A 26075-nucleotide genomic window follows, 5' to 3' on the forward strand; every position below is an offset into this window, starting at 1 on the left:
ATATGTCACAGCCCTGGCCCAGTTGGTACAAATGAAAGAATCCGTGATTTCAAGGGTCATGAGCATTGATTTATAAGAAGAAGGATCATGCTTCAGCTGTTTGCATGACCTGTACATGCAGCGAGTTACTTGTAGCCGAGCAGGAATGAAGGTCAGATGGGCAGATTCTGAAACAGGCTGGAATGGGGGACCCTAGAGATCCTTAGCCTCTTGAGCCCTTTGTTACGCATGCCCGCTGGCTTGTAATTATGTAGCTTAATGGGGCGCCTGTTAAGCTACCAATTTCCACTCAGGTCACGATCTCGCAGTTCATGGGTTCCAGCGCCCCATCGGGCTCTGTGCTGACAGCTGAGATCCTGGAGCCTGCTTCCGATTCTGTGTCTCCCTCTCTCTCTGCCCCTTCCCCGCTCATGCTCTGTCTCTGTCTCTCAAAAATCAATAAATGTTAAAAAAAAGTATAATTATGTAGCTTAAGCACAGGCCAGGAGGGAGAATGTTTCCCAATAATAAGAGACTAACTGATGCCGAAGGCTATTTTGAAAAAAGGTTGGTCCAAGACCCACAAGCTGAAGCTTTCTGTCCTTTGCACATAATGTGTATTAGTGATAGCCTATGAATGTTAAGGACAATGTTTGTTGTATCTCCCAGTGGTATTCTTCGTGTATTTTGCCTGTAAGCCTTTCTCTAGTGAAAGGGCAGCGTTGTTTTCAGTCTGTGTAGCATAAAGATGCAGATCAAGAGGTTGGGAAGCAACCCAAAGCCTGTCTTTGATGTTCCATTCGCTGGGTAACCTTGGCCATGTTGTTTAATCTCTCTTTAAACTCAGTTTCTTCATCTGCAAGATGGTAATGCCACCAACTGCATAGGGTGTTTGTCAGAATTACAAGAGATTATGTTCAGCACTGTGCCTGATACGCATTCATCACTCCATAACTGGTTGTTGTTCATTGGTAGTGACAGAGAAAGACACTTTTTAAAGGTATGAGATCCTGCAACCCACATAACTCTATATGTTAACTAACTAGAATTTAAATAAAAACTTGAAAAAAAAAAAGGTATGAGAAATATTCTTGGATCACTGTTGGTTAGAGAAGGACCCAGCATTGCTACAAACTCATAGTCCTAGTGTTTAAGAGTCCACACGCAGATGTTCTATTTTCAGAGATTCTTAAGCACTCTGCGTGAATTTATTAACCACAGTGCCCTAGGGCGTGATGCAAATTAAAAGAAATTTAAGATTCTGAGTTACAAACCACAAAAATTCAGAGTATTAAAAATTCAGTTCATAAGCAGTTTTTTTTTCTTTTTAATCCTCCCTTTATGCATGAAATGTGTCATTGCAAACTCTTATGGAATGTGAAAATGTACCAGAACTCAACTTAATTTCAGATCGTAGGACCTTTGAACTTAAAAACTGTGAAGCTTTACAATAAAAAAAAAAAAAATGCAGACTGTGTTCCTACTAGGTTTTTATTGTTTGCTCAGTATTTCACAGAGAAATACAATTTCCTCACAAAGAAGTAGAGTGGCTCTGTGGCTAAGTGAAGCCTTGATATATATATGTCATGACTGATTTGTACCCCTCCAGCAAGTTCTTTGACCTGAAAAAACCACAACCTGTCAGAGATGGGAGAAATAAAAAAGGCATGCCAAGCAAGGTGTCATAGGCAGACCTTAGTGGGGTAAAATGCCTTTCACGATTTGTATCTTTGTGCATTATAACTGCTAACAAAGTCTTCTGATGTGCATCATTACCCCAGGGCATTTTGGGGTGGGGAAAAGGTTCCTAGCCTTCAGTTAACTGATTTCTTTTTTCAACTATTGGAATTCCCAAATGCCTAGAGCCAGATGTATTAAGTAACAAGCACAAAAGTCTTCCTGTTTCCTGGTCATAAAACTACAGGGTTCATTTCATTTAAACCCAGTGACTTGCTTACTTTTCTAAGCACAGCCATCTCAATCATTTCTCCCCGCTCCTCGTTTTTCCACTATTGCCACATGGCCAGGGAGCTCAATCGGGAAGCTCCTTCTGACGCTGCTTAAATTTTAGATGAGGTTAACTGCGGGAGAAAAAGGAAAATGTGCTGCCCGGTCACACTTCATACTTCAATACCAAATAAAGCGTGGTGTGGAAAAAAAAATGCAATTACAGAATGTCAACTGGCGACCGGTCCATCCTGTTTGTAAAGTGTATAATTACCTCCGGCCACACCAATAATCAATCTGATTGTTAAAACCTTCTGCAGAGTCACCGGGAGGAGAACTCAAAGCCTACAGCATGGGTTTCAAATAAGAACCAGTTGGCTGGTTCTGGAGCTGTGTCTCAGCCTTTCTGTGTCTTTCTTTTCTCAGCTATCAAATTCTAGTAAGTCTGTCTGCTCCCTCCGCTTCAAAGATCATTGGAAGGACCCAGTGGGTTAGTGAGTTCCTTTACCAAGTAGATAATTTTTCCCTCACACCACATTCTGGTTTATAGAAGGGTTACTGAATACCACAGGTGTTTTTCTTCCCCTCCTGTAAGCTCATCACAGTTAGGATTTTAAGCGGTTCTTCTTAGACAAGGAACTCTCAGAGAATTGGTTCAGCATTGGGCAGTCTCCATTTCCATTTTACAACTGGAAGCAGGTGGAAAGAATTCAAGGCAAGCAGCCTGATTAGTCATAAAGTCTAATTGCAAGGGAGGCTGGGAAGGGTAGTCTTTAGGTGGGTGGCCATGGGCAAAGCCCTAAGTCAAGGTGTTCTTTTACTAAAAGGAAGGAGGAAAAAAAGATCCTGAGAGTGATAAGTAGTTTCTGTCACACTGTGTTTGTTTTCTCTGAAGTCTTTTCGTGGGATGGTTTGTGAGAAACTAATCAGTGAGCAAAGAAATAAAACATGGTGATAGATTTTTGAATGGTGGAAACAAATGAGATGGAGGGTCGGTAGCGGGATGGGTGGAGGACACTTAGTGGGGTCAGGGATGGCCTCTAAAGAAGGTGACATTTCAGCTAGGTCCTGAAGGGGGTGAAGGAGTCAGGCTATGAAGAATGGGATGGCATGTTCTGGTCAGAGAACAGTGTGTGCTGATGGGAAGGAGGTAGGGACACTATAAAACTGAGAGCTTCAAGGCTTAGAGTTTTCTCTGTAAAAACAGAAGATGATGTGTGAAGAAGAGGAAGTGGCTGGTGGACCAGCAAAACCATTAGATTTCATTACTTAATCTATTAGTTTGTATTTCTAGGCATTTACCAAGTGGCTGAGTTGTTGGTGCATGTAGAGAAATGAAACATAGCTCTTTAATAGAATTGACTCGTCCAAATGCCGAGAAAACAAATTAGTACATAAAGCATGGAGAAAAACAAAGTTCTCTGAAAGGGGATAAACAGGAAAGGCTTCTTTGCTTTGTACTTGTGACTAAACATTGGTTTGGTTTTAATTTGTTCATCCTTACGGAACAAATTTCTAATGAGAGAGTGCAGTGTACCCAGTTTTACATTTTAACAACAACAACAACAAAAAGAAATAAGCCCATGCTGTTTAGAAGGACCTTGAGCTAGTACTTTATATTCTTTATTCCTTTTAAGGAAAAAGCCAAGTCCCTGTCATTAAGGACACGATGGTCCATCTGGAAAGAGAATTATATTCAAAGTTGGGGATTTTACTGAAGTATTTAATACAGTTTACAACTGTATGCCAGGTGTGAACCTCCAAAAGAGCCATGCAGGTGCCCGTGAACAGCAGGTCAGCCCTGGTTGTATCATACACGTGCCGTGAGCACTCTATTGCATGTATTAACAGGAAGTCATTAGGTCAGTCCTCGGAGGTTAGACATTCAGCTGCAAAGGAAATCTGGGGAGGTGACATCCTCTTGGATGGTCAGAGTTTTATATTATGCATTTCCTGATGCCCAGAACTTCCTCATCTGAACTTTTCTAAAATACTCAGAATGTTGTACTCTTTGCATTTAAGATGTGATGTTTTATGTATGGAAGGTTATGATATCACATCTCAAAAGGTAATTTTTGTTGCCTGAGTGTGTCCCATTTGGGTGTGTTGCATAGTTTTTGTTCAGCACATGTGACACGGTTAGCATGGCCTCTTCTAGTCTGATCCGTTGTTTCCAGTCCTTCTGGTGGGTAACATTTCCATTTAGAAAATCTGAACAACAGTTTGTCTCTAAAGGGATTACCTAACGGAGAAAAACAGAACCCCGATGTTCATTATCTCGGAGGAACATTTCATCTTCTTGAACACACTCTACCTGCCAAGTCATAGGCATATCACCAAAAATTCTCCTCTGGGTCAGACTTTCTCAGTTTTTGCACTGTTAACATTTTGGGCCAGATCATTTTGTCCTGAGCAGGGTACAATATTCAGCAGAATCCCGGCTTCTATCACAAGATGCTAGTAGCACCTACCCCTGCCGTGCGATAACCAGAAATGTCTCCAGATATCACCAAGTGGTCTTTGTGTTGTGGATGAGAGTAGGGAGTGATGTAAACCGTTGTTGGCTTGAGAACCACTAGTCCAGTAAAATGTGAGGGCCCTAGAGTCCTTTCCTGCAAATGGCTGTTGTAATTGCTGGGTTCCCCCCACCCCACCCCATGAGGTAGATCTGAGAATTACTCCATATTTTTATAAACTCCATCAAGTCGTCTTCCCAGATGAGAGAGTCATGATGATGTGCTCTGATTGGGCACTGTGGTTTTTGAGTCTGGTTGTGCCATATCTGCTCCCATTTCGCTTTGTGACCTTGGCCAATTTATGTAAACCTCTCTGAGCATCAGTTTTCTGTCTTGAAAAATGGGGCTAAAAGTAGTAACTCCCCATAGGGTTGTTGGGCAGACTCACTCTGGATCACAAAAGCACTTGATGGATGGAAGGGTGGCCGGATAAAAGGTGGTCATTTGGCTTTCTTCTTTCTTTTTTTTTTCCGTTTGATTTATTTTAGAGAGAGAAAGGATGGGGGAGAGAGGAAGGGGAAGGGAGAGAGAGAATCTTAAGCAGGCTCCATGCTTAGCGCAGAGCCTGACACGGAGTTTGATTCCACAATCCTGGGATCATGACCTGAGCTGAAACCAAGAGTCGGACACTCAACCAACTGAACCACCCAGGTGCCCCAATGGTCAGTTTGCCTTTCTAAAAGCCCATGATCCTGCAAAATTCTGTTTTTTGTGGGATTCCAGAAGGCAAAACATATCCACTAGCTTGATCGTGGGTACTCAGAGTATATTCATCAAGTATACCTTTTTTAAAATGAAAAAATAATATATCACTAATACAGTGATTTGGTTTTGCTTCATGTTACAGCAAGGGATCGCCCGATGTGAGTCATTGTTTGACGTACAGTCATACACTACAGCTGTGACTATCCCAAATTTAGTCATTTCCAGGTGAACCTGCAGTTAAATGATTAACCTATATTATAAGTGCTATTAAAAAAAACCCTCTGATCATGTCTTTCCTATTCTTTCTTGGTGGTATACCTTTGAGTGACATCTAATTTTGATTTGGTAAGATTCAGAAAGGTAGTTTGTTCCTTTCTGTCCAGAGCTTTCCCGGAGTCTTTTATTACCCCCGGAGCTCCCCCTCGCCTGTGGCAGGTGCATACTCCTCAGCATTTTTGCACTTGCCAAGGCACGTTCCTTTTCTGGGTACCCCAGACAGGAGGGAGCTTGCTGCCGTGCGTCTTTCTGTGGGCGTGCCCCTGACCCGCCCCTCCCTCCTCCTCTGTGACCTCCGTGGTACAGGAGCAGTGAACAGATTTCCTACCTAGAGGGTGTATCAGGAAACCACCGATGAAATCAACAGAAATAACAGCAGTTTTGACAGAGGTTGAAACTCGCAGAATTGGAACCTGAGTGACACAAATGTGTCAACAGAAAAACTTGATTGTTTCTCATCAGTGGAAAGACAGATGGGGATCCACACGGCTGTTTCTACATCTGTTTCTGCTGTTAAATGGCTGTCCTCCACCTTCACAAAGACATGATAAAATTAGGGAATCGGGCTGAGAGTCCTTCATAGCAGTTGTAACTTGCTTTGTCACTCTGAATGTTTACTCTAAACCAGGCCCTGGGCTAAGTGCTTCATGAACATCTACTCACCCAATCCTTCCAACAGCCCCCTGAAGCAGGCGTTGCTCCCATTTTACAGATGAGAAAACAGACACAGTAAAGTTAAGCAATTTACCACCATCCCCCCTCCAAATAAGTGATGGAACCGGAATGCAACCCGTCCGTACACTCTACCATCCTCACCCTAGTGGCCATCACGAATTAAGTCTGCGTCATTCCAGCTCACCTATGCTGTTACAGGCACATGTATGGAATCACATTTTCCGTGAACGTTTTAAGACTTCAGGTGGGGAAACGGCTTTGCCTTTTAGACTTGAAGATTCAGGCTCGGTCCCATAACTTCTTTTGCAAACCCAGTTGCCATTTAATTATTTCAAATTCTTTAAATAAACCGAAGCCCTTCACCTTTTATGTACGGTTTTTGCTTGCAGGCGGCACGTTTGCTCTCAGTGCAGGGACATGCCGAATGAAGGCAAAAGCGCTAGTGTTTCACATTTGTAAGTGATAAGAGGGGGGAGGTGGTGGCTTTCAGAGATCATGTTTCAAGTCCAGCCCTGGTTTTTTTTATGTGTGTGGGAATGGACGCAAAGAAAAACACAGCTGAGCTGCATTGTGGCTCTTCCTGTAGAACCTGTTCATGCCCAGGGTGAGTAAACCCTGGTAGAAATGTCTCCCTCAGACAGCCTCTAGTGAAATCCAGTGCCTGGATTCAAAGCAACTTACTTCCCAGCAAGTAGCATCTGGATACGCACTACACCCCCTTTAAAAACGTGTGTCTCTCTTCTGGGAAGATCTGCCAGGGAAAACTTTGCTCTGTATCTCGCTGATCAGAGGAAGGAGTAGAAGTGGGGAGGTGTCACTGGGTAGGCTTGCTGATGTCAGCCGTGGGAGGCTCTGTTTGTGAAATTGAGTTACACCTAGGTGTCTTATGAAACTCCGTTCACAACTCACCGGAGCTGCTGTCTGGGAGAGGGGAGGTAGAGCCTTGGGGCTTTCCCTCAGATTTCTGTCCCATTTTTGGAATCTCTGGATTAAAAGAAATGAAAGCATCTTGCCTATGGACATTTTAGGAAAGTGGTATGTAGCCTTAAACTTTCACTAATAACTCTCTCAGCCTCAGTGATTGTAGTTACGCTGTCAGTATGTCGGGCAAGAAAGGGCTGTGTTTTTAGTGCGTGCTGATTTATGTCACTGTGTTTGGGATTGGGGGTTCCAGTTTGCATGCTTTTGTATCCTAGTTACCTGTGCGTAGGGACTTGAGGTTCACACATTCATGAAAAGTCTTGGCTCAAATGGTGGTGCTGAGGGTGTGTTGCAGAGAACTTATTATTATTATTTAGAAAATTGAAATGCTCCTCTGAGATTCTTTGAACATAATTTCAAACTCCAGCCAAAGTGTAATAATCATCAATGGTGAGACAAACTCAACGATGAAGTCCGAGTGGAGACGAAAAGCTGAGGCTCGGGCTAGTACAAGAGGGTTGGGAATGATCCCAGAAAATACAGCAGGGCGTTCAATCTTGTTTGAGACATTATTGGGTTTTCAGTCATTTGCACATTGCTAGTTAATTCTGTTTCTCCCAACCAATTGGCAAATGATACTGAGCGCAGCATTAGCGTGTCGGCAGTGGGAATATACAAGTGGGTTCTATTTACAAAAACTGGAGGCTCCAGTTCAGAAACCAAGAGGGCAATCCCGCATTTACCCCCACCCGACCTTTGTTCCAGTTCCTGGAGCTAAGTTTCCGTCACATTTAGGGGAACTCTTGCAGGCGGGAAACTGGTATCACAGAGAATCACCCCTGCTTGGGGTTCCGTTTTACTTTCACTTTGCCTCCTTTTGAAATTTAATCTGTGGTTCTACTAAAACACCCCTTTGAATATCTTTCCACTTAAATATGAAGTCAGCATCTTTGATCAGAAGGCATGTGCTTACTGGAATGTGTGAGGATTTCCTTACTAATTCTCTTTATTTAGTTGAGTCAGGGGGAAAAATAGTATGCATGTTCCCTATACTTGCCTGGTTTTATAGTTCAAGGAAGATTTATTAGTGAGCTGCAGATTAGTCAGAGAAAGGAATAAAATGGTTTCAGGTTATTGATTTGTAAAAAGACTGTGTCACATATTCGTGCTTTGTCTTAGTGTGCCTTCTTGATTATTTGGTGATTAAGATGGGTTTTAGGGGCGCCTGGGTGGCTCATTCAGTTAAGCGTCCGACTTCAGCTCAGGTCATCATCTCACAGTTTGTGGGGTCCAGCCCCGCATCGGGCTCTCTGACAGCTCGGAGCCTGGAGCCTGCTTGGGATTCTGGGTCTCCCACTCTATCTGCCCCTCCCCGACTCACACTCTGTCTCTTTCTCTCTCTCAAAAATAAACAAACATTAAAAATTTTTTAAAAAAACAGATGGTCCTAGCTTTGGTAAAAATTAGTGTTCATTAAAGCTCTATGTTTTTGTTTTGTTTTTTTCTTAATTGCTTAGTTATTCCAATGGAAACAGCTTGAGAACTTGTATTTCCGTGAGAAAAAATTTGCCGTTGAAGTTCACGATCCACGGAGGTGAGGATGACAGCCTTTTCTTTGTTTGGTCCCGGTGACTATCTGAATAACACTACTGGGAACATTCATGTGCAATTTTTTGCGTGTGGGCATATGTTTTTATTTCTCCTGGATATACTGGGAGGGGAATTACTGGGTCAAATGGTAATTCTTCCTTTAACCTTTTAAGAAACTGCCACACTGTTGTCCAAAGCGGCTACACCATTTTGCATTCCCACCAGCAATATGTATGGTTCCATTTTCTCCACATCTTCCCTGACACTTGTTATTTTTAGTTGTGTTTTGGTTGCTTTGTTAATAGCCATCCTGGTGATATATAGCGATAGCCCTTCTGGTTTGGATTTGCATTTCCCTCAATTCAAAATGGTGGCCGAGCATCTTTTCCTGTACTTCTTGGCCGCTGGTGTGTCTTCACTAGAGAAATCCCTTGTTCGTATCCCTTGCTCACTTTTTAACTGGGTCTTCCTGGGCACTTTAAAACAACGGTTGCCAGGTTATCAACATGGATTGAAGTCAGGATTGGAGGCGCTCCAAGCTCCTCAGAGGAATTCATTTTCAGTCCTCAGTGTTTGCCTTTCAGACACGTTGGTGGATGCTCAGAGGTTAGAGGGATGGGGGGAAACAGCTGTGACAAAAAGATGACCCCAAGAGACAAGTCAGATTCCTGCACAGAACACTGTACCCTTGTCCCTTCTTCCCCGCAGCATCTGCCTGCCCTCCCCCACCTTCCTTCTCCTTTCACTCTCTCCTCCTCTCACCCTTTCTCCTCTTTTTATCTGGTGCATAAGCCCTACGCTGGACCAGTTTCAGACTTGCATATCTTCAGACAACATTATCATGTTCATCCTCTGATAATGTCATAGCTGGACAAGTCAACCTAGATCTGAGCTGTTCTTTTACCTTGAAGAAGGCGCTGACCCTCCCCTCTTGGCGGTTTTGTCTTTGAAGTATTACCACATTTATTCCCAGACTCTTCTGATGGCCACACATCCTGTGGTTTTTAACCAAACATTTCTGGTACAGCCTCTAATTTGCCTAGTTCTTATCTGCTTTTGAGTATGCGTGTACGCATTTTTGAACATGCTAGTTTTCTAAAAAAAAAGAGACTATCCAGGTGCAACTGGTTTTGTCATAAAAGGAGAAAATCAGAAGCGTGGCCCCTGTTGGCATCAGTAGAGCAGCAGAAAAACAATTAGGTAGATCCTTCGTGATAACATGACTCACTGGTTACATTTTGTGTTGTGCTGGGCCAGAGGTGAATAATTCAAATGCTTTCCTTCATCTTTCAGGATTTCTGTGTCAAGAAGAACCTTTGGGCAAAGTGGCCTCTTTGTGCAAACGTGGTATGCAAACCCTTCTCTCATCAAGTCCATCTGGGTAATGGCAATTAGTCAACATCAGTTTTATTTGGACCGGAAGCAAAGCAAAGTAAGTAACAGGAGTGCTTCTTATGGGAGCCGACTTCCCTCCCTCGTTTGCTTTCTGTTCGGAAGATAAGCTTTCCCAGAAAAGATGCGAGCACGTGGGTTTTTGGTCTTTGAGTTCTAATAAACTTTTTGACCACCTGTTTTAATTTTTCTTACATTTAAAAGACGGGCGGCCGGGGCGCCTGGGTGGCGCAGTCGGTTAAGCGTCCGACTTCAGCCAGGTCACGATCTCGCGGTCCGGGAGTTCGAGCCCCGCGTCGGGCTCTGGGCTGATGGCTCAGAGCCTGGAGCCTGTTTCCGATTCTGTGTCTCCCTCTCTCTCTGCCCCTCCCCCGTTCATGCTCTGTCTCTCTGTGTCCCAAAAATAAATAAACGTTGAAAACAAAAAAAATTAAAAGACGGGCGGGGTGCTGGGTGGCTCAGTCGGTTAAGCATCCGACCTCACTCAGCTCAGGTCATGATCTCGCAACTTGTGAGTTCGAGCCCCGCTTCGGGCTCTGTGCTGACAGCTAGGAGCCTGGAGCCTGCTTCGGATTCTGTGTCTCCTTCTCTCTCTGCCCCTCCCCTGCTTGTACTCTGTCTCTCTCTATCAAAAAAAAAAAAAAAAAAAATTAAAAGACGGGCAAATATATACCTGATTTAAAAGTTCTAAGACTCGCCAACTTTTTGGCATGTGGGCACGTGTCCACAGGTGATGTGTTCAGGTTAATGGTTGAACTATACCGTGAGAGGGATTCATGCATAGTTATTTGAACATTTGAGCTGTAAGCTTAAGTCTCCTATGTTTTTCTTCTGAGGTGTCACGTTAGCATATAAAAATTCTGAGTTGTCCTTCGTGTGACATACTTATCCCATAGCAACTTAATCATTGTATCAGTTTGAAATAGGTTCAGTTGAGTGAATTCTGTTTCAATGTTGTATACCTCTTAGGCAAAAATTCCTTCAGCCAGGAGTTTGGATGATATCGCGATGGATTTGACAGAGACAGGAACACCAAGGGTCTCCAAAATGGTGACACTGGAGGCAAAAAGTCAGTTCATCATGGCGAGTAATGGCAGCTTAATATCTTCAGGTAATGTTTTGGGAAAGTATGAACAATCTTTATTTTGCTGTTTTGTAGGGGTCAGCAGCCACTTTTAAATGCATTTTAGACCCATTATTTGGGGAATAAATAAGCATATCAAAACCTGCAGCATTGCAGCATAAACCAATTTTTTTTAAGTATAAGGAAAGTTAAATTATAAAAAGCTTGTATAAATAACACTAGATACAACGATACTGAGTGCTCAGGGTAATTTGAAAGGACATTTTCTCCCCATACGTTCTATCAGCTTCTTCTCCCAATAATTAGTTTCTGTTCAGACACTTGGCTAATTCTCTACTTAATATATAGCCAAACGTGACTACAAGCTTCAAACTTCACCCCAGTCCCACCCCCCCAGTGTGATTGCTGCCGGAAGCCCTTCCTCTGTAGAAATTCTGGAATCTCTTATCACCAAGTATATGTAACTTAATTCAAATGAATTTTCCCATCTAAATCCTATTGTCAACTCTTAATCTGAAGCACACAACATTCCTTTGCCTTGCTTGCTTGCTTTCTAAAAGGACATTCTAAACAATTATCTCCAGGAACATCTTACCTTCTCTCCTGCTCAGAAAACTGAAATTCTTCCTTGGGTGTGTCTGAAACATTAAGCATTTTATCATCGCTTCTAAACTGACTGAGCCAAAATACAGAAGGTATATATAATTACCAGGCTCTGTTGGATGCCCAGAAGCCTGAGAAAATTGTTCTCCAGTTTCCTTTTATTATGTTCAGAAACAAGGAGAAAAGAAATAAATTATGATTTAATAGCAGGTTTCACTTAGAAATCCTTTGTCCTTTAAAAAGGAAGGAAACATGTCTCGGATAAACCTTCCCTGCCCTCCCTCCCAATCCCTCCAGGTTCTCAAGACTCAGAAGTTAGTGAGGAGCAGAAGAGGGAGAAAATCCTCGAGCTCAGGAAGAAGGAGAAGCTCTTGCAAGAAAAACTCCTGAAGAAAGTCGAGGAGCTTAAGAAGATCTGTTTGCGGGAGGCTGTGAGTGTCTTCTCTGGTCTGGGGGACGCTTCACTTTGTGTTTGACAACCCCGGCCTGTGTCAGTTCTCCCCCTCTCGATTCGGTCCTGTTTTACAGGAGCTCACGGGCAAAATGCCAAAGGAATATCCGCTGAACGTCGGTGAGAAACCGCCTCAGGTCAGAAGGCGTGTGGGTGCCGCGTTCAAACTGGATGACAACCTGCTGCCCAGCGAGGAGGTATGAGCATCAGCGCGAGCATTTCTACTCACCACACGACAAAAGAGCTGTCAGCTGAATGTGGTTGACTTGTCCCTTTGGTGCTCGAGTCACCGCTGTACATTTTTATCTCGCGCTCGCCACTTGAACGTGACATGGTAGACCACACGATACTTTCTTTCGTGCACCGTCTCCATACATTTGAGTTGTTTCTCACTTTTTTACTCCTCCGCACACAGGGAGCTTGAAACAAACCCCAACTGTGGGTAAACTGAGGAACTTTATTATGAGAATTAAGAACTCTAGCGTTAGACTCTTCTGAGCAAACAGAGAAACCTTTGACAAATAAGTTTGCCCATTCTGAAGTCTCATTTCCCAGACCTCAGTTTCTTCATCCATAAAGTGGGAGTAATCTTTGTTCTTCCCACTGAGGGATGCAAGGAGTTTCAATGAGATAATACGTGTGCAGCATTCGGGTATAATAAAGTTCCAGTATACAGTGTTTTCTCTCATCTGAGTCATCGGACAGTAGGACCCTACTCCTGCTTCTTGCCCAAATTTAGCCATCTTGGCTTTAGAAATGATAGCAGTTTCCATCGTGATTAGAGTGAGCTTTGCAACTTATAGAGTATACCCAGTCCTGAGCTAAGTAATGCACATATATTATTCTCATGTAACCTTTGCCGTATTTTTATAAGGTAGATGTTACCTGCATTTGAAATGGAGATGCACAGAAAAAATAAAAAGGAAAGAAAGAAAGAAATGGAGATACAAAATGAGAAAAACCTGTAACATTAGAAAATTTCAGCAGTGTTTCCAGGGTCATGCAACCAGGAACCATTAGAAAGAGAAATCAAACTCAAATGTATCTGTCTCTAAAGCTATGTGTGTTAACATAACTAACTGTCTACGTCTGTGAATCTTGGATTAAGAATCTCTCCTTGAAAAATATCATCATCACCCAACCAACTAACTGATTGCAGGGGCATTCCCTTCTTTAAAAGAAAAAAAGCCGTATTAGTGATAAGTTGAGGTAAACAGATGAGGAAGGTTTGTCTTCCAGGAAAGTGTTTGAAGTTACATATGCAGTAACCTTAGGAAGGTTTTATTCTCAAAGAGCACCTGATTTGAAAATGTACAAGAAATGGTATCATTGTATAAATGCAGGACCCTGCCCTACAAGAACTGGAGAGCAATTTCCTAATACAGCAAAAGCTGGTTGAAGCTGCGAAGAAACTTGCCAACGAGCCAGACCTTTGTAAAACCGTGAAGAAAAAACGAAAGCAGGATTACACGGATGCTGTGAAAAAGCTTCAGGACATTGAAAACGCGATAAATGAATACCGGATCAGATGTGGAAAGAAACCCAGCCAGAAAGCAACAGTGATTTTACCAGGTTCGTAAGAAGTAAGGTTTCTTGAGTCACGTAGTCGATATATCCTTGATGGTATCTAGCATTTCCAAGTTAGTTCATTTGGTAAGAGATAAAAGAACACGATTAAAGGTAAGTTTCTTAGGGTAAAAATGGTTTCGGAATTCAGTGTTACAAGTATGTGAACTTGGTTTGCGGTGACCTTCTCACTGTTGTAACACTACACTATTGCGTTGCTTAAATTTTCAGGATGAAACAGCATTCATGGCCATATTCGTTCATGATATAACAGATTCACCTTTAACTGGCCTGATGTCATTGCAAGAAATACACTCAACATCACGGAGTAGTAAGAGAGCTGGGCCTACCCAGTAGTTTCTGAAAGGTTTTTAATGCAGGGACCATACATTTTCTTAATACCTATGTAACATTTGTGAATAGAGCTTTTACAGTCCCTGCCATGTGTGGAGGCTATTTAAAGATAGGGACAAATGTGATATACCATGGAGTGCAGAAAGCGGGGTATAAAATTGTAACCACAGTATGATCCTGACATTATATAAATATGCACTTACAAGAACTGGTTGGGAAATATTTCAAAATACTAGTAGCTGTGGAATTTCAAATAACTTAATTTTTTTAAGTAATTTTCTGTATCTTCAAAATTCTCAACATTATATACCTAAGACTTTCATATTCAGGGAAAAAGTACACTGAAAATCTCACTTAGGTAGATTCCAAGTCCAGTTGGCCTTACTTTATCAGCATGGTTTTCAGCCTTGATCACTGGTTGAAATATGCTTATATTTCTTTGATCCCAAGACTATTTTTTCCACATTTAAACATCTGTGAAATTTGAATAATTTTTATACTAGATGGTGTATTACGATTGTAATTGGCAATACTTTTTCTTTTTTAACGGAGACATCAATAGTTATATATCTTAGATTTGATGAAATATGGTAACTAGGCTTATAGAATATATTTGGGTTTAGGGCCGTATGATTTATGAAGCAGAGATATGGCTTTTGTGAATGCACAGACATCAACGCACAAATGTTAGTCAGCTACAGCTGGAGAATTTAGGATGGCTTTGACTCTGAATGAGAAGTCCAGTTGGCCTTGGAGGTGGTTACATTCTGGACCTACAGAGATAGGTGATTAACAGTGTGCTTAACTTTCATAACCATTTGTTGTGGCCCATTCATCTCCAAACTGTGCAAGATTCAAGTGATCTCCTCTATAATGAGTGACATTTGGACAGCAGATTATTGGGTAGATTTTTTTTTTTTTTTAATGTGCCTGACAGCTGACTGTACTGGCACCTTGCCTTCAAGCTCTACTACTGTGTGTCCAATTAAGAGATAGTCCGCCTGGCTCTGATGGAGATTAACATCATTTGAGATCAGATGGGAGAGATTTCCTTCATAATGGCAAAAAAGTGAATACGAAGGTGCTGTATTTGCCTGTAATCACGCCAGTACTCATGCCAATACATGCCTGTGTATGGAATGTTTTGCCAAGGCAGATCAACACATCTGAGAAGATTTTTATTTCTAACCACATTTTTTAACATTTGATGGGCAGCAGTAACACTCAGGAGCATAATGGGCATTTCCCGCCACCAGAATGCTGTGTCTAGGTAATCAAAGCAAGAAGTGTAGCTAACATTTATTGAGCATTTGCCCTGTGCAAGGAGCCAGGCTAAGGGCTGTACATCCGTTACTTCACTTACTGCTCACCTCGGCACTGCAGACCACATCCTAGTCATATTCCTGTTCCAGTTGACCCAAAGGATGCTCAGAGAGAGTAAGTCATTTGCCCAAGGTCTCACAGCCAGTAAGTGACAAAACCAAGAATTAAACCCGGGTCTGTCTAATCTGTTGGTTCTCAACCAGGAGCAATTTTGCACCCTGGGGAAACCTGGCAATGTCTGCAGGCATTTTTGGTTGACACAACCAAGTGTGGAGGTGCTGCTGAGAGAGAGTAGTGGAGGCTGAAGATCCTTCATTGCGAAGGACAGCTTCCGTCAGCGAAGAATTGTCCAGTCCAAAATGTCCGTAGTGCCACATAGACACCCGGGTCTCACCGAGAAGGTCATGCTCCACAAAGTGTTCACCTATTAAGAACAGTCCCTTTTCTTCAGGGAGGATTCAAAAATTAATTTACAGTAACGGATTTTCACATGAAGGTTCAAGTGTATGTTACATAACATTTAGTATTTATGACACGAATGGCATGATTTTTGTTTCCAGTTCGTTGCTTACAAGCCCTCAATGTATAGGGTACAGTTTTCGTCTCATGTAGAAGCTAGATTGGAAACTTGCTGCATACGAAAACTCCCTTGAAGTCGATGCCATTTTAAGAAATAGTCCATATCCGGGGCGCCTGGGTGGCGCAGTCGGTTAAGCGTCCGACTTCAGCCAGGTCACGATCTCGCGGTCCATGAGTTCGAGCCCCGCGTCAGGCTCTGGGCTGATGGCTCGGAGCCTGGAGCCTGTTTCCGATTCTGTGTCTCCCTCTCTCTCTGCCCCTCCCCCATTCATGCTCTCTCTCTGTCCCAAAAATAAATAAACGTTGAAAAAAAAAAAAAAAAGAAATAGTCCATATCTGTCCATATTTGTTTGGACTATTTGTATATGACACATAGTCATATTTGTATGACATCTAAGATGTTTATATTTTTGGCAGGAAATTATTCCATTTTTATGATTGTTAATTATCCTCAATGCACTGTAATTAGTTACGCTTACTAAATAAAAATAAGATGCACTCCGTTGAGAATTGCTTTATTAAACTCAGTGTAGGTATATAAAGGCCCAGTTATTCTAAAGGCACTTATTTTTATTCACAGAAGACATAATCCCATCAGAGAGCAGCTCCTTGTCTGACACTACCACCTATGATGATTGTAAGTATGTTATTTTGATTTAATATGTTATATATTTTGAACTACTAAGACAATTGCTTTAATTTGGTAAAGCCTACATGTTATTCTCTTGGGAAAAGTAGAATCAACTAACTTATGCAGAATGGTTAGGGAACAGAGATGATGATTAACTTCTATCCAGGTTGATTCAGCATTAAATAAAATACAGTACCATACAAATTGCATGACTATTACTCGCGTGATAGTTTCTCAGCAAGCGTTGTGAGGCTCTGTAGGATTTTTTTAATAGGATTTTTATTTTATTTTAATTTTTTTAATGTTTATTTTTGAGAGAGACAGAGAGACAGTACGAGCAAGGGGAGGGTCAGAGAGAGGGAGACACAGAGTCCGAAGCAGGCTCCAGGCTCTGAGCTGTCAGCACAGAGCCCGATGCAGGGCTCGAACCCACGAACCATGAGATCATGACCTGAGCTGAAGTCAGACGCTTAACCAACTGAGCCACCCATTTTATTTTACTTTTATTTTATTTTTATTTTACTTTACTTTTTATTTTATTTTACTTTTAACTAAGCGCCATGCCCAATGTGGGGCTTGAACTTACGATCCTGAGGTCGAGAGTTGCATGCGCTACCTACTGGGCAAGCCAGCCTCCGCTCTATAGGATTTTTTTTTTTTTAACGTTTATTTATTTTTGAGACAGAGAGACAGAGCATGAACGGGGGAGGGTCAGAGAGGGAGACACAGAATCTGAAACAGGCTCCAGGCTCTGAGCTGTGAGCACAGAGCCCGACGCAGGGCTCGAACTCACGGACCGCGAGATCATGACCTGAGTCGAAGTCAGCCGCTTAACCGACTGAGCCACCCAGGTGCCCCTCTATAGGATTTTTTTAAACATTTTATCTTGAAGTGATTACAGGTTCACAGGGATTTGTGTAAATAATACAGTCTTTCACTCACCTTTTCCCAATGGTGACATCTTATATATTTAGAGTCTAATCTCAAACCAAGAAATATAGTGTAAACTTTGATTATCACTGTATTCTGGATAGCTAGGAGTTTATTTTATTTTCCTTAGGAAGACATACACATTTTGGAAATTGGGTTACGTGTCATTGTGTTGGTTTCATAGAGGAAGGCCATTAGTGTTGTGATGGCCTGTGTTCCACACATTTCCTGATGGAATGGATTTCGTATCAAGTGATAGAGTATTTCTTTGTAATCCTTTGTGCTTAGGCAGAGGAGTGGCTACCTGAATGACATGATTTAAAGAATTTTGGGAAACTGCTACCCATACTGTTTTATCTCCCCCAGCCCCACCCCACCCCAAGTGTTAACGGTGCATGAAACTCCAGCATTTCCAAATTCTTTCCTTGAGCTGAAATTGGGTCATGCTTGCCATTCCTCTTTGAAAATGCACACGTCAGTGGGGGGGCATAACAAGGCTCTCATGACTCAGCATCAATCAGTTATATTACTTTTAATGACAGGATGAGCCTCTCTGGTCAGCCAAAGAGGCCGAAGAACTTGAAAGGTGAACAAAGTGATCCACTCCAGCTTCATAGGCTAGCTTCCCTTTGGCCTTTTACACACTAGGGTTTTTCGTTGTTTGTGGTGGAAGGAGTGTCTTTTTTTTTTTTAACAATTATTTATTTTTGATAGAGACAGAGCACAAGTGGGGGAGGGGCAGAGAGACAGAGACACAGAATCCGAAGCAGTCTCCAGGGTCTGAGCACAGAGCCCGGTGCGGGGCTCGAACTCAGGAACTGTGAGATTGTGACCTGAGCCGAAGTTGGACGCTTAACTGACTGAGCCCCAGGAGCTCTTTAATATAACTCTCGAAAAGCTCTAGTATCACCCATTCCACCTGAATAGTTTCTTTGCTCAGAGTGGCACCTACTGAATTGACAAAAGTTGGATCAGGCCCCCACACGAGTACAGTTGATCCTTGAACAATGTGGGGGTTGGGGTGGCCACATCCCCCATAGTTGAAAATCTAAGTATAACTTTTGACTCCCCCCCCCAAACTTAACTACTAACAGCCTACTGTTGGCAGAAGCCTTACCATTAACTTAAACAGTCAATTAACACATATCTCTTACATGTATTAGATACTGTATTCTTACAGTTACGTAAGCTAGAGAAAGGAAAATGTTATGAAGAGAATCCTAAGGAAGAGAAAGTACATTTGCAGTGCTGTACTGTATTTAAGAAAAAAAATTCCTGCTTATGTGGACTTATGCAGTTCAGACCTGTGTTGTTCAAGGGTCAGCAGTATTCAGTAATTTCTTTTTTCTAGTGTATAAAGTACAAAAATAAATTTCCTGAAAGTAATATACTTCCAAAACCATCTGTGGAAAAACTGTATGTTCACCAGGTCTTCTGGTTTGTTTTTTGGTTTTTTGTTTTTGTTTTTGTTTTTTGGGTGCTGGCAAGGTTTTATTATCTATTTACCTACTTATTTATCCATTCATTAATTTACTTACTATAGCTGATGCCTTCACTCTTGCTGGGCAGCGACCAAGTTCAGTACCTCATTCTCCAAGAATTCTTCCCCCCAAGTCTCTCGGTATCGAGCGAATCCATTTCAGAAAGTCGTCTGTCAATGAACAGTTTGTGGATACCAGGCAGTCCAGGTGAGAAGTCACATCATCAGTATCCTCACAGCCATGAGATCTTACCTTCAAAATGGTTCAGCCTTTTTGACATTACCCTATTTGTCCTTTCAAAAGGGATTCTCTTTTAAAACCAAAGCCTAGAAACTAACCCCGTCATTTGTTGTCGACAGCAAGTGCAAGTGTTTCTAAGAGATCTTTTCAAAGCATTTGGCAGTTTCCTATATTTTAAAGTCTGTTTGATTTATGTTAGGTTCTAGGGGACCTTGTTTATAGTGTGGGTTTGGATATAATGTCCAAAGTTTAGTTTCATAACCCATGGTCTCAGGAAACCATCATTAACTATCACTCCATCAGTGCAAGTGACAGAAATGACTTCTAATCTTTCAAATAGAAATGAGACTTCAACTCATTTTAATCTGTAAAATAGATGATATGACTTTTTTCTCAAATGTCTCAGGTAAATATTATCAGGCAGTAACACCAGCTTGTAAAAAGATGACGAGAGGCCAGTGATTCTCAGAATTTGACTGCGTGGATCAATACTATTAAAAAAAGAAAAAATAAATAGGGCCCAAGATAGGATTACCAAATGTTTACTCTGGCTACTCAGAATGTTCAAATAACAATACTGTGATTTCACGGGGGAACAAATGACATTAAATAAAAAATACAGCCATTGTCATAAAACTAAGATGATGAAGTTAACATTTTGGACACTTACGGTACGTCAGACACTGTTCAAAGTGTTTTAATATCATTACCTTTTACGGAGAAGCACACCAGGGACCAGAAAGCTTGAATGACCTGTTGGGTTCATCAACTAATAAATGTTAGAGTCAAGATTTGAACCTCAGCAGCGTCACTCCAAAGCCTGTGATGTGATTTTTAGCTAGCACGTGACACTGCATCTCAGCAAAGGTAGAAGTTTGTCTTAAAATATAGGAAGATTGTTTAGATTAAATAATTCTTCCCTATGAAAATAAAGCTAGCGCTTTGTTGTATTTCTCATTTCTCAAAGACCAGTGACAGCTTTTATCACCTCTCAGCCCCAGTTGTTAGCATTTAGAACTGTTGCCTTAAATAATAGAAATCCAAGTGTTTAGAGCTCTGCTGGCCAGTTGAATTAAAAGTAAATAAAATTAAAAATTCACTTCCTCAGTCATGCTAACCATATGTCAAGTGCTAATAGGCACATGTGGGCTAATGGTAGAATATTGGACAGCACAGATACAACACATTTCCGTCATTGGATAGCACTGGACAAGTGTATTTATTATATTAGGGAAAACAAAGCTATTGCAGCAAAAGGGAAAAAATTATAACCAGAAATCTTATCTTAAAAATTATTATACCTACTTCCTTAATAGCTTAAGATAGGTTTGCTCTTTGATCCAGCAATCTGACTTAGAGGAATTTTTCCTGTTGAATTAGTTAACTACAGGATGCTCATCACAGCACTGTTTACATTAGTGACAAACTGAAAATAACCCAAATGTTTAACTAGTAGATTGTTTAAATGTGTTACAAGTCCTTACAGTGGAAGGCTAAACTGTCATTAAAATAACATTGTAGATGAATATTAACCAACAAAGAACATTAGATAGAGGTGTTTGGGGTTTTTTTTTTTAATGTTTATGTATTTTTTGAGAGAGAGACAGAGCATCAGCAGGGAGGTGCAGAGAGAGAGAGAGGTGGGGAGACACAGAATCCAAAGCAGGCTCCAGGCTCTGAGCTGTCAGCACAGAGCCTGATGCGGGGCTCAAACTCGCGAACTGCAAGATCATGACCTGAGCTAAAGTCGGACGCTTAACCGACTGAGCCACTCAGGTGCCCCATAGATAGAGTTATTTTTAAATGTGGGCTTTGAAAGAGAATATACAGTAAGATCTTATTTTTTTATTGTTAAAAACTGTAAATGCTTGTAAGTAAATATGCTTAGTAAAAATATCTGAAAATATCCGGTGTTGACTGGCTATATCTGAGGTTCAAGATTATAGACATTTAAATTTTTCTTGTTTTTAATCTGTATTTTCAAAATTTTCTGCAATGAACTTGTGCTTTGGTACTAGTAAAAATGTATTCAAAGTCATGTTTAATTAAAAAACTGACTTCAAATTGTGCTCTCACCATGCTGGGAAGTGGACAAAGTGATTGAAGTATGTTGCCTTTTCATCCACGGGCCTGAAAACAACAACCCACTGGCCAAATTCATCCTGCCACCTGGTTTGTGTGGCCTGTGAGCTAAGAATGGTTTTTGTACTTTTAAATAGTTGGAGGGGAAATCAAATGTGAAGATTATATGAAATTTGGCTTTTAGTATCCACAGCCAAGCTTTACCAGTACACAGCCACTCCCATTCACTTACATCTTGTCTACACTGCTTTTGTACTTCAGGGACAGAGTAAAGCAGTCAAGACAGGGCCATCTGGCTGGCAAAGCCAAAAAAATTGACTATTACACTCTTTACAGAAAAAGGCTTTGCTGCCCCTGCTCTAGTTGGTTGGTTTTTCTGTTTGTTGGTTGGTTTGTTTGTTTGTTTATTTGTTTGTTTGTTTGTTTGTTTGTTTGTTTGTTTGTTTTGAGAGAGAGAGGAGAGAGCATGAGCCGGGGAGGGGCAGAGGGAGATAGAGGGAATCTTAAGCAGGCTCTGTGCTCAGCACAGAGCCGGACGCAGGACTCGATCCCATGACTATGAGCCGAAATCAAGAGTCTGATACTTAACTGACTGAGCCACCCAGGCATCCCTCTAGTTGCTTCCAGTCTCTTTTATTCAGTATACTCTTTTAAAAAGTTTTTTAAATTATTTTCCTTCCTATTTATGACTCAGAGAGATCACTCATGTTTCCCCTCAAATTCACCTAGGACATAACAGGCTACTAAGACACCCTTCCCAGTTTCCTCCTATGCTCCCTTCCTTCAGCTTCCAGTAAGTTTCAAAGCACCTTAGGATGTTTGCCAGAGATGTGGGGAGGCTCATCATTTCCGCAATTCTTCTCTTTACCATCACAGGGAAATGCTGTCGACACACAGCAGCCCTTACAGAACCCTGGAGAGGCGGCCCCAGGGAGGACGCAGCATGCCCACCACACCGGTTCTCACCCGCAACGCCTACAGCAGCAGCCACTTGGAGTAAGAGCGCTTCCTTCCAGTTACTTGGACTCTGCTGATTTTTGCTTCAAAGTTTTGCTTTACTTTCTTGTGTTTTTTAATCATTTTAAGGGACTTGAAGCAGCAGGACTATTTTACAGGTCTACATTTTCAATGTTCTTTTTCTTTTAAGTTTATTTATATATTGTGAGATGGAGAAAGAGAGAGAGAACAAGCAGACGAGGGGCAGAGAGAGAGGGAGACAGAGGATCCAAGGCAGGCTCTGTGCTGACAGCAGAGAGCCCGACACCGGACTCGAACTCATGAAACTTGAGATCATGACCTTAGCCGAAGTTGGATGCTTAACTCGCTGAGCCACCAGTCCCTACTGCGTGTACTTTCTTTTTTTTTTTTTTTTTATTTTTTTTTTTTTCAACGTTTATTTATTTTTGGGACAGAGAGAGACAGAGCATGAACGGGGGAGGGGCAGAGAGAGAGGGAGACACAGAATCGGAAACAGGCTCCAGGCTCTGAGCCATCAGCCCAGAGCCTGACGCGGGGCTCGAACTCACAGACCGCGAGATCGTGACCTGGCTGAAGTCGGACGCTTAACCGACTGCGCCACCCAGGCGCCCCTACTGCGTGTACTTTCAAGTACAAAGGAAATGTACTTGAAAATATCCTTTGTTCGAATAGATATTATAATTTTGTAGGTATTATATTTTAATTGTAAATATCAGATACCATTTAACCCCCTCATTTTCCAGAGGCGGAAGCAAGGTTGAGAGAGGTTAAATGTCTTACCCAAGCTGGCACAGCTGGGAAATGGCAGAGCCATGACTCAGTCCAGATATGTCTGGCGTCAGAGCCAGACTCACCCCCATGCCGTGCTGCCTTCACCTTAGTCTGTCTCCTACTATCCCGTTGGAGGAGAGGAACCTCCCAAGACCCATTGGGGTTTTTTTTTTTTTTTTAGGCTTTGATACAAGTTGCACATCATCAATTTATCTTCCCTACCCTCGAGTAAGGCTGTGGATTGCACAATTTATAGAACCTGGTTCTTTTCGCTTGGACCATGACAGTGAACTTGCATGGGAACCAATGGATTATGTGAACAAATGGATTCTCTTGTGCAGTCTGCTTTGGAAACCTTAAAAGTTTCCGTTTGTTTGTTTTGAGAAGGGGGGCAGAAGGAGAGGGAGAAGGAGAGAGAGAATCTTAAGCAGGTTCCACCCCCAGGGCAGACCCTGACACGGGGCTCGGTCTCACAACTGTGAGATCATGACCTGAGCTGAAATCAAGAGTTGGACACTCAGCTGACTGAGTCACCCAGGCACCCATGGAAACCTTGAAAGTTTTATAGTAATTCAAGGGGTGATTAAATCCTTCAACCATGTCTTTGTGTTTTTAATTTCCATCCTCCTTCCCCTGATTCTCTGTTACAAGTTTGCCTTTCTCCTCTTGCAGACCCGAATCTTCTTCCCAACACTGCCGCCAGCGGAGTGGAAGCCTTGAGTCTCAGTCCCACCTGCTGTCTGAGATGGACAACGATAAGCCATTTTTCTCCCTCTCCAAATCCCAAAGAAGCAGTAGTACAGAAATCCTGGATGACGGGTCTTCCTACACCAGCCAATCAAGCACAGAGTATTACTGCGTGACGCCTGTTGCTGGCCCCTATTACACTACTCAGACTCTGGACACTCGTGCCAGGGGCCGGAGAAGGTCTAAGAAACAGAATGTTTCGACTTCAAATTCAGGAAGCATGCCCAACCTAGCACAAAAGGATAGTTTGAGGAATGGCGTCTACACAAAGAGTCAGGAACAACCTTCTTCTAGTTACTATATTGCCGGGTACACACCATATGCAGAGTGTGACCTTTATTACAGTGGTGGCTATGTCTATGAGAATGACACTGAGGGACAGTACAGTGTCAATCCTTCCTACCGGTCCTCGGTCCACTATGGATACGAGCGCCAAAGGGACTATAGCAGGTCCTTTCATGAAGACGAGGTCGACCGGGTACCCCATAACCCATATGCAACTCTCCGGCTGCCCAGGAAGGCTGCAGCTAAGTCAGAGCACATCACCAAAAACATCCACAAGGCCTTAGTTGCCGAGCACCTGCGTGGCTGGTACCAGCGGGCCTCTGGACAGAAGGATCAGGGGCACAGCCCCCAGACTAGCTTTGACTCGGACAGGGGATCGCAGAGATGCCTGGGGTTTGCTGGGCTGCAAGTACCCTGCTCTCCCAGCAGTCGAACATCTTCCTACTCTTCAGGTAAGAATATGGCGGAGGCGCTTGATACCCAGATTGAATTTACCTCATGCCCGCCGCCCACCCACCCCCTAAACCACTCCCCTCAGGGATCATGGGACCAGTACCCAAGGTCATGAGCTGGGTAGCCATTCTGTGGCACCACAGTAAGAATTGCCAACTTAAAAACAGTTCGTCTCTCTAGCTTTCCAAAGAACACAGCCCACAGGATCTGATGGAGCAAGTTGTAGCTTCAAATGCAGCAGATATTCATTGAGCACTTACTCTATGCCTCTCGGTGTTGGGGGCTTTCAAATATTGTATCTTTTCTAGGTCTTACCTTGATAGCCACATCTCATAAAAGTGTTCTGGTCACAGATGTTTGATATATTCAAAAGCAGAGTAAACCCTGCGGGTAAGCAGAAAACATTAGGATTATACACCCTTCCCTGTTCACCAGCAGGAACTTGATCATCTAAAGGCAGTTTGGTTTGAATGTTCAGGTAGCTACGTGAGGCTCCTAATAATTATGAGGGGAGCCAGCATTTAATAAACACTGTTCCTGGCACTGTTCTAAGTACTTTGCATGCCTTGACTCAATTCAGTAATCCTTTAGACTTTATGGCTGCTTTAAGGGATTCTCCAAGATAATTTTGATTAGAGATATTCCCTTCAGGCATTGACTTTGGCCCCTCCATCCACTAAAACCCGTGAAGAACTTTCTGCTTACCCCCATGCCCCCCAGCTGTGCGAGCTGCCCTCAGTAGAGGAGTGGGGAGAAAGAGGAGTATCTGCCTATGGTTTCGTTTATTCAGCAAACAAGCAGGCATATCGCAGATGCTGAGGAGACAACGTTGACACGGTTTCCAGCCTTGAGCACCCAGTCTAGTTAGCAGCCAGAGGAACGTATACAAAGAAAACACTTTTAAAGCTCTACAGCCCTGGACTGTGTGAAAACCTGAGGTCATGCATTCTTGCCCCTGCTTTCAAGCATGACCCCTTAGTAAGACAGCACAGGGATTCCCAACTCATTGAGTAATAAATCTGTGAAAACTGTGTCTTTAAAAGTTTCATAAGCTTGTTGGCCAGAGGCATTTCCATGGAGATTTCTGTTTGGGTTTAATGTCTCTTCTGTTTGCGTAGGACTTTGGACTTCCGTTAGGGCTTTCCCACTTATTACCATATCTAACGTACAAAAAGCGTCCTGTCATGTATTCCTTGTTATTTATGGCTCACGTCTATACAGTGCCTTTCTTCACCCTACAGTTCAGGGCGTTGCATGAGGTTCTTTCAGAAACCAAACCCGGGGATAGTGTTAGAAAGAAAGAACCAAACAAGGAGGGCTGAGATGCATATAGAAGCCCATTGGGGCACAGGGCTGGGGTAATGCCTATTTAAATAGGCCAAAGAGAAGCAGGTGCACCTCCCAAACCACAGCGTTACTAGTGCTTGGCTCAGTGTCTCAGGCAAAGGTAAGAACGGAGTTAATGTTTCCTGATTCAGACCCAGTAGGAAGTTACCTGGTAGCAGCAGGATTCGGC

At 42.5% G+C, this 26075-nt stretch overlaps 1 protein-coding gene across 8 annotated transcripts in view; it reads left to right on the forward strand.

Annotated features, from left to right (window-relative positions):
* FRMD4B (FERM domain containing 4B) overlaps positions 1-26075 on the forward strand; it is a 226371-nt gene that overhangs the window by 191006 nt on the left and 9290 nt on the right. For all 8 annotated transcript variants that reach the window (XM_040454472.1, XM_040454471.1, XM_040454467.1 and 5 more), the window contains 10 exons: positions 8537-8613; positions 9903-10041; positions 10971-11112; positions 11986-12119; positions 12217-12336; positions 13483-13711; positions 16542-16598; positions 19066-19210; positions 22202-22321; positions 23747-24558. In XM_040454472.1, the coding sequence (XP_040310406.1) occupies positions 8537-8613; positions 9903-10041; positions 10971-11112; positions 11986-12119; positions 12217-12336; positions 13483-13711; positions 16542-16598; positions 19066-19210; positions 22202-22321; positions 23747-24558 (1975 nt within the window). The remainder of the gene's footprint in view (positions 1-8536; positions 8614-9902; positions 10042-10970; positions 11113-11985; positions 12120-12216; positions 12337-13482; positions 13712-16541; positions 16599-19065; positions 19211-22201; positions 22322-23746; positions 24559-26075) is intronic.

This window comes from Herpailurus yagouaroundi, unplaced genomic scaffold (assembly GCF_014898765.1).
Source record: "Herpailurus yagouaroundi ecotype Mexico unplaced genomic scaffold, PumYag 213, whole genome shotgun sequence".
Taxonomy (NCBI): domain Eukaryota; kingdom Metazoa; phylum Chordata; class Mammalia; order Carnivora; family Felidae; genus Herpailurus; species Herpailurus yagouaroundi.